This window comes from Gekko japonicus, unplaced genomic scaffold (genome assembly GCF_001447785.1).
Source record: "Gekko japonicus isolate JY-2015 unplaced genomic scaffold, Gekko_japonicus_V1.1 scaffold875, whole genome shotgun sequence".
Lineage (NCBI taxonomy): Eukaryota > Metazoa > Chordata > Lepidosauria > Squamata > Gekkonidae > Gekko > Gekko japonicus.
Window position 1 is genome coordinate 346,060 of NW_015169200.1, and position 8,031 is coordinate 354,090.

The following is an 8,031-nucleotide window of genomic DNA, read 5'->3' on the forward strand; positions in this document are numbered from 1 at the left end:
TGGCCCCCTCCCCGCGAGTATCACGGGTCCCCCTCTTGTATATATATATTTTAGAAATGATTTGGAAAATATTTGAACACCTTGTCTTAAAATATTTTATTCATCATGTTAAAATAAAACGTTCCATAATCATTTTTCTTTCTTTTCTTTTTTCAATTTTTCCAATTTTTCAGAAAAAAACAAAAAGGCTGCAGGAAAAAAATGGAAAAAAACCTGTTTTTCCCCAAATTTTTCCATTTTTTTTCTGGGCCTTCACATCTCTAGTCAGGTTTCACTCTGGCGCTTAGCCCTGGCACCCTTCATACATCCCATAGCTGGAACATGGGAAGAAGGCATCAGGTCGAGGGCGCCTATGAGCATGTACAGACTGAAGGGCTAGATTTGAGCCGGGGGCGTAGGCTAGGCCCACCCAAAGGGACTCTGTGACATGTGAAACAGAAAGGGGAGAGAAGGTCTCGGAGGACGTGTGGGCAACCTTTCCGGACTACCAGGGCGTGAGTCTCCCAGGCAGCTTGAAACCCCCCCCCCCCATTTCTCAAGGCAGAAAACTAAGTGTTGCAGCTGTTTATTCTGTTCCCTGGGCTCAGAATCAGGGGTTCTCAAAGTAAGTTCCACCCACCCCATTTATTTTCCAGCCATCCACAGAACTCAGCCGTGGTTCCACGGACACATTTCTAGAGAAGACACCCAGCGCCTCATCATCCAGCAAGGACTGGTGGATGGGTAAGATGCTTGCAACATCTGCTCATTTCTCGGGCTCTTCCAGCTCATCTTTATGGAAGCCTAGACAAAAGGAAGTCTTACTGTGTTCAGTGGGGCTTGCTGCTAGGTAAGGGTGCAGAATGGAGCTGCGGTGGCTCAAGTGGTTAAGACGCTGAACTGCAGGCTGTGGAAGGTCGGTAGTTCAGCAGTTCGAGACCCGAGTGTGCCGCATGACGGAGTGAGCTCCCGTCTCTAGTTCCAGCTCCTGCCAACCTAGCAGTTCGAAAGCAAGAAATTGCAAGTAAATAAATAGGCACCGCTTCGGTGGGAAGGGAACAGCGTTCCGTGCGCCTTGGTGTTTAGTCGTGCCGGCCACATGACCACGGAAATGTCTTCGGACAGCGCTGGCTCTTCGGCTTGGAAACGGAGATGAGCACCGCAACCCTAGAGTCGGACTCGACTGGCTTTCGAGCAAGGGAAACCTTGACCTTACCTTTACTAAGGGTGCAGAGGACGGCAGCCTTAAAGTCCCAAAGACCGTTTGTCCAGTCCTCCGTGATTCAGAGGAAGGGCCCGATCACCTGGCATCCAACCAGTTCTTTTTTCTCAGTGAACCTGAGTGATCCAGACCAAAAGCTGCTTCCACGGGGAGTTGATTGTCCCTGTTGCTGCTCCTGTGGATCAAGAATACCTTGCAATGGCAATGGAGCATCTGCACAGCCAGTTTGGTGTAGTGGTTAAGTGTGCGGACTCTAATCTGGAAGAACCGGGTTTGATTCCCCACTCCTCCACTTGCAGCTTCTGGATGACCTCGGGCAAGCCATCGTTCTGTCAGAGCTGTCCTTGAAAGAGCAGTTTCTGTCAGAGCTCTCTCAGCCCCACCTACTTCACAGGGTTTCTGTTGTGGGGAGGGGAAGGGAAAGGAGTTTGTGAGCCGCTCTGAGACTCCAAGTGAAGGGCGGGATATAAATCCAATCTCCTCCTCCTCCTCCTCTTCTTCTTTAGCTGTTTGCCTCGCACTTCCCATCCCTCGGCCTCCACAAGACCCAGTTCTCCTGACACCACCAGAGAGCTCTTTCTAACGTAAAAAAAAAAATCTATTGACAATTGCTACATCGCGATATTGCTAGAACGATCCAGTGCCACGATTGACTGCCTTCTCTAAAATTCCAGCTTTCGTTAAAGGAAAACAGCAAGGGCGGTTTTTTAAAACAAAAGCTGGGAATTTTAGAAAGCGAATTGGTACTCGGCCGTTGTAATGTTATAGTGCTGTAGCAATCTAACAATTGCTGGGAATTTGCTTTAGCGATCTAGCAAAAACTGGGAATTTTAGAAAGCAAACTGATCGCAGTAGTAGATCCTCGTGACGTTGTAATGCTGTAGCAATCTAGCAATTGCTGGTTTTAAAAGGATCCCTCTGGTGGCGTGGGGGAAGTGGTGGCTGCAGGTGCTGAGGTTGAAAAAAATGGTGCTGGGGTGGATGGGGCCCTTTAGTTAATGCACCCTTTCCCTTCCACTCGGTATGCAAAAAAGCTTTGGCGACAGCTTTGCCAAGACGACTGATTAGGGGATGGCATCATGTAGATGCTCTCAAACCAGCTTTCCCAACATGGTGTCAGCCCCACCTACCTCACAGGGTGTCTGTTGTGGGGAGGGGAAGGGAAAGAAGTTTGTAAGCCGCTCTGAGACACCTTTGGGTAGTGAAGGGCGGGGTATAAATCCAATCTCTTCTTCTTCTTTTATCCGTTCTAACCCGACGCCTCAGCAATTTCGTGGAGTGCCCACGAGTTCTTGTATTTGTCAGGAACTTTAGGCAGGTAATCCACACACCCAGGCTTCTCCAGAAGATAGGTATTTATTGTGATAACACAGAACTAAAGTAGAGGTATACAGCTTGTGTTAAGAATGCCCTCTAATAAGATGGCCACTAACTTATACATGATTCAAACACCCCCCCCCCCCCACCTGCCAAGCCAATTAAGTTTTTCCACGCATGCGGGCCCTGCCAGCAAGCAAGCTATTTTAGTGCCTAAAGCAGTTACAATTCCCAGGCCAGGGAATTATAGAAAACATCTTGAAGGCCAGACTACAGATAGTGGAGCGCTAGGCAGAGTAGCACTGAGAACGAGTGGGAGAGAATACCCCCCCCTCACATTCCAACAGTATGACAGGGTTACCTAACAGTATTGTGAGAGAGGGAGAAAAGGACTTCTTTCTCAACCTGCCCTATCCCACGCATGATCTTATAAACCTCGATCATGTCACCCCTCAGCCGTCGTTCCTCCAAGCTAAAGAGCCCCAAGCGCTTTAACCTTTATTCCTAGGGAAAGTGTTCCAACCCTTTTATCATTCGAGTTTGCCCTTTTCTGCACTTTTCCCAATGCTATAATACCCATTTTGAGGTGTGGTGACCCGAACTGTACACAGTACTCCAAATGAGGATGCACCATCGATTTATACAGGGGCATGATGATATACAGTCATCAAGTGGTTAAGATGCTGAACTGCAGGCTGTGGAAGGTCAGTAGTTCAGCAGTTCGAGACCCGGGTGCCGCATGACGGAGTGAGCCCCCGTCTCTAGTTCCAGCTCCTGCCAACCTAGCAGTTCGAAAGCAAGAAACTGCAAGTAGATAAATAGGTACCACTTTGGTGGGAAGGTAACAGCGTTCCGTGCGCCTTGGTGTTCAATCATGCCGGCCACATGACCATGGAAACGTCTTCGGACAGCGCTGGCTCTTCGGCTTTGAAACGGAGATGAGCGCCGCAAGCCTAGAGTCGGATTCGACTGGCTCTCGAGCAAGGGAACCTTTACCTTTTTACCAAGAGGCATCCCCTGTATCAATGGCTATAAAAAAATTAATTGGGAAGAGGCTGGAACCGAGTGGTTGAGACAGCCGTGGGTTTTCTGTGGGGGAGAAGCACCTGAGCAGGGGGGCGTGTGGGTGGAACTGGGGTGGGGTGGGGGCTGTGGCTGCTCTTTGCCCGAGTGGTGCCCGCCTGCCCTTTGGGCGCAGAAAAGGCTGTGCAAGGCAGCAGGGCTATTTTTGGGCAGGAACGCACAGGAACAGAGTTCCGGCTGGCTCCCGAGTTGGCCACGCCCAGCAGGAACGCATTAGCATAATAGGCCACACCCAAGAGCAGAAACTCATTAGGATTGGCTACAATTAGGGGTGTGTGGCCTAACATGCAAAGGAGTTCCTGCTCCAAAAAAAGCCCTGGGTTTTGACCACAAACAAGGTAAACAAAATAAGAAGCAAAAGGTGGTTGTGGCTGGATGAGCACACTTCTGGTTACAAGGGGTGTGTGGCCTAATATGCTAATGAGCTGTGCTGTAAGGGGTGTGGCCTAATAGGCTAATATGTTTCTGCTGTTGGGTGTGGCCAGTTATGCTCATGAGTTCCTGCCGGGCTTTTTCTACAAAAAAAAATCCCTGCAAGGCAGTGTGTCTCTAACGCCCCTTTCCCACTTCTTGGCACCTCCAGGGTGTTCCTGGTGCGGGGGAGCCAGCGGAACCCCAAAGGTTTTGTCTTGTCGCTCTGCCACCTGCAGAAAGTGAAGCACTATCTTATCCTTCCGGTAAGCAGGACCGACGTAAAAAAATAATTCAAATACAATTCAATACATTAGAATACAGCCAAGCTCTTTTCCAAACTTCAAATACAGTTCAATACAGAATACAGCCAAGGTCTTTTCCTGTACAGCCAAAGTCTTCCCTCTAAGTTGTGGAGTCTCGTGAGCATAAATTCTACTTTGTGAGGTACTGGCATTAAAGTTGTGAGCGAACGATTTGGCCACTGCATAAATTAGTCTGCTCTGGAGCCATCCTTCCCGAGCTAAGACAAAGATGTGTGAGCCGGAGGCTAAAAAACTGTGAGCTGGCTCACACTCACTCAGCTTAGAGGGAACACGGTGGTCAGTGGCAAAGAATGCCTGGGTTCTCTTCGTTTCAGCTTTCCTTTCTTCAAGCCACTTTCCAGAAGAACCTGCCAAGTTCACAAAACCTCCTATTGACTGATGCAGAGCAATCTACAAAACTTCTAGCTGACTTGAAGTTGGAATTTATCTAAGGAGCCCCGTGTGGACCATATTGAATTTGTATGAATGTATTAGATGTTAGGTTAGGTTAGGTTCCTGCCAACCTAGCAGTTCGAAAGCAAGAAATTGCAAGTAGATAAATAGGCACCACTTCGGTGGGAAGGTAACAGCGTTCTGTGCGCCTTGGTGTTTAGTCATGCCGGCCACATGACCACAGAAACATCTTCGGACTGCGCTGGCTCTTTGGCTTTGAAATGGAGATGAGCACCGGAACCCTAAAGTCGGATTTGACTGGCTTTTGAGCAAGGGAACCTTTACCTTTACTATTCGATGTTAGCTGAGATGTTAGCTGTTTATACTACAAATTTTCAATAAGACTACCTTTAGGACTTTACAGATCCATTTGTATTTCTTTACACAGTGCTACAGCCTCGGTGTTGTGTTTCTGTACGAAAACTTGCTTTCGCTGTGCTGCCATTATATTTATACCACCCGGAGGCTGGCAAACCTACTCGAGTCTGAAGCTAGAGTGTTAGATTTTTCCTCTATAGGTGGTGTCAGGGGTGGGGGGCTGCACATGGTTAACATATGTGGTATCCAGTGTTCCCTCTAAGATGAGTTAGTGTGAGCTAGCTTACAGCTCTTTAGCCTCCAGCTCACGGATTTTCCTCTTAGTTCAGGAAGGGATGGCTCCAGCGCAAACTAATTTATTTAGTAGCCAAATCGCTCGCTCACAACTTTAATGCCAGGAGCTCACAAAGTAGAATTTTTGCTCACAAGTCTCCACAGCTTAGAGGGAGCATTGGTGGTATCTGCAGTGAAGTCTGCAGCTAGTTCAAATTTCACTGGACACCATAATTCTGGGATTCGGCCTTACCTGCAAAGTGAGGTGGAAACTTAATCCATAAAGACGTCTTGATGGGGCAGGGCTGCCAGCTCGGGGTGGGGAAATACCTGGAGGTTTGTGGGGTGGAGGCTGGGGAGGGCGGGGTTTAAGGAGGGGAGAGATCTCATTGGGGCACAGTGCCATAGAGTCCGCCTTCCGAGGCAGCCATTTTCTCCAGGGGAACTGGTCTCTATCGCCTGGAGATCAATTGTAACAGCGGGAGGTTTCCAGTGCTAGTCCACAGCAGTGGAGCACACATTTGGGCTCCCCCGTTGAGAGACAATTATTATTTGGCATCTTCCAGAGACTGAGGCTAGACTTGGCATCTCGTGGCACTGCCTCTGAACCGACATGTAGACAAGAGCCAGAGTCCAGGGGCGCCTTAAAGACTGACAACAGATGTGGCCGGGGTGGAGCTCTCATGAGTCACTTTTCCTAAGTGAGCAGCAGCCCACGAAAGCTCCTCCCCTGCCACAAATGTTGTCAGTCTTTAAGGCGCCCCTGGACTCTGGCTCTTTTCCGCTGCTACAGACGGACTGTCATGGCTTCCAGCCTTGAGCCATACCAACGTGTGAGATCCAACCAGCTTTTCTGCCGGAGCAAAAGGAAGGAGAGCCGGGAAAAGGCTATCCCAGGGGTCCCGGGACCAATGCTCCCTCTAAGCTGTGGAGTCTTGTGAGCAACAATACCTTTATTGTTTGGTGTAGTGGTTAAGTGCGTGGACTCTAATCTGGGAGAACCGGGTTTGATTCCCCACTCCTCCACTTGCACCTGCTGATGTGACCTTGGGTCACTCACAAGCTCTGGCACAGCTGTTCTTGAAAAAGAGCAGTTTGTGTCAGAGTTCTCTCAGCCCCACCCACCTCACAGGGTGTCTGTTGTGGGGAGGGGAAGGGAAAGGAGTTTGTAAGCCGCTCTGAGACTCCAAGTGAAGGGCGGGGTATAAATCCAATCTCTTCTTCTTCTTCTCTTTATACCTTTCGATTTATTGATCGCTCAGTCCGGCAGAGCTGCTGGCTCTGAGCGATTTGCAGTTACACGGTTTCACACAAGGGACTAACAATTTCATAGGGGTAAGGGAGGGCAGCACATACTTCTTTAAACTGCACACATTTTGCAGCTGATGGACAATTCTCCTTTGTGAGCTCCTGGCATTAAAGTTGTGAGCGAGCGATTTGGCTACTGCATCAATGAGTTTGCTCTGGGGCCCTCCTTCCTGAGCGAAGACAAAAATCTTTGACCTGGAGGCTAAGAAACTGTGAGCTAGCTCACACTAACTCAGCTTAGAGGGAACACTGCCCGGGACTGGCGTGGATAAAAGCCACACGGGACTGGGGCTGTAACAAGGCGGAGAACCGAGTGGGATTGAGTCAGTGACCAACCATCCTTTGTGGATTTCAGAGCGAGGAAGACGGCCATCTCTACTACACCATGGACGACGGGCAGACCCGTTTCGCCGATCTGATCCAGCTGGTGGAGTTTCACCAAATCAACCGGGGCATCCTGCCTTGCAAGCTGAAGCACTACTGCACCTGCGTTGCCTTGTGAGAGGCCACCGGGCTTCCCCACGGCCTGCCCCACAGCCGGCTGCAGCTCACCACGAGGGGTGGAGAACGGGGGGGAGGGCACCTGTGAACCCCGTATACCGGGGCTGACTCCGAACTTTCCTCCACTCCTTGACCCCGCTTTGCCTACGCTGAGCGACCGAGGAAGGACCAGATCTGAGCCCTCTTATTCCAACACCTTTCGGGGAGAGTTGCAACTCTTAGCAAGCTCAAGAATGGATTTTTGGGGGGCGGGGTTTTTTTGAGGGTCACAGTGATGACAAATCGGGAAATGGTCTGTCGGGTGCTCCTTTGGACCCAGCAAGGGGGAGAATACGCCCCACGGCCCACCCAGCACCCCCTTCCACTCGAAGGCTCTCCGCGTCACCACGTTTGAGAGCTTCTGCCAGTCTTTGCAGCCCTCTGTCTGCTCAGCGCAGGTCACCCCCTTCACGGGGAACCGGCCTTCTTCCCTGGCTCATGCTTTGCAGTGGTGAGGATTCGTTCCAAGGAAGGGGAGGTAGGAGAGGGCGGGGTGTGCCGGCGCCTGTCTCAGTGGGGATCCTTGCGGCAAATGCTACTCTTTGACCCGTGCTGGTGGTGAAGAAGTAAATAGAGTGGAAGACACACACCCCTCCCCATTTAAAGCCCAAATTAAAACCGCTTCAGCTTCATATCGCTCATGTCTCCCACAGATATCTACACTGTGTCCAGTCTAGTGAGTGGAGTACCAAGGCAAGAGAATAGATGGTGAGGAGAGAGAGAGAGGGTTAGTTGTGTGTGTGTGTCTGGTCTAGAGAGAGAGAAAGAGAGAGTTGTGTGTGTGTGTCCGGGGGGGGGGGGGAGAGAGCGAGGGGGGGGGGG

At 50.3% G+C, this 8,031-nt stretch overlaps 1 protein-coding gene across 3 annotated transcripts in view; it reads left to right on the top strand.

Annotated features, from left to right (window-relative positions):
• GRB7 (growth factor receptor bound protein 7) overlaps positions 1–7,955 on the top strand; it is a 135,877-nt gene extending 127,922 nt beyond the window's left edge. For all 3 annotated transcript variants that reach the window (XM_015416335.1, XM_015416336.1, XM_015416337.1), the window contains 3 exons: positions 636–723; positions 4,185–4,278; positions 7,025–7,955. In XM_015416335.1, coding sequence (XP_015271821.1) covers positions 636–723; positions 4,185–4,278; positions 7,025–7,171 — 329 coding nt within the window. In that variant the 3' untranslated portion in view covers positions 7,172–7,955. The remainder of the gene's footprint in view (positions 1–635; positions 724–4,184; positions 4,279–7,024) is intronic.
• Positions 7,956–8,031: the final 76 nt, after the last annotated feature.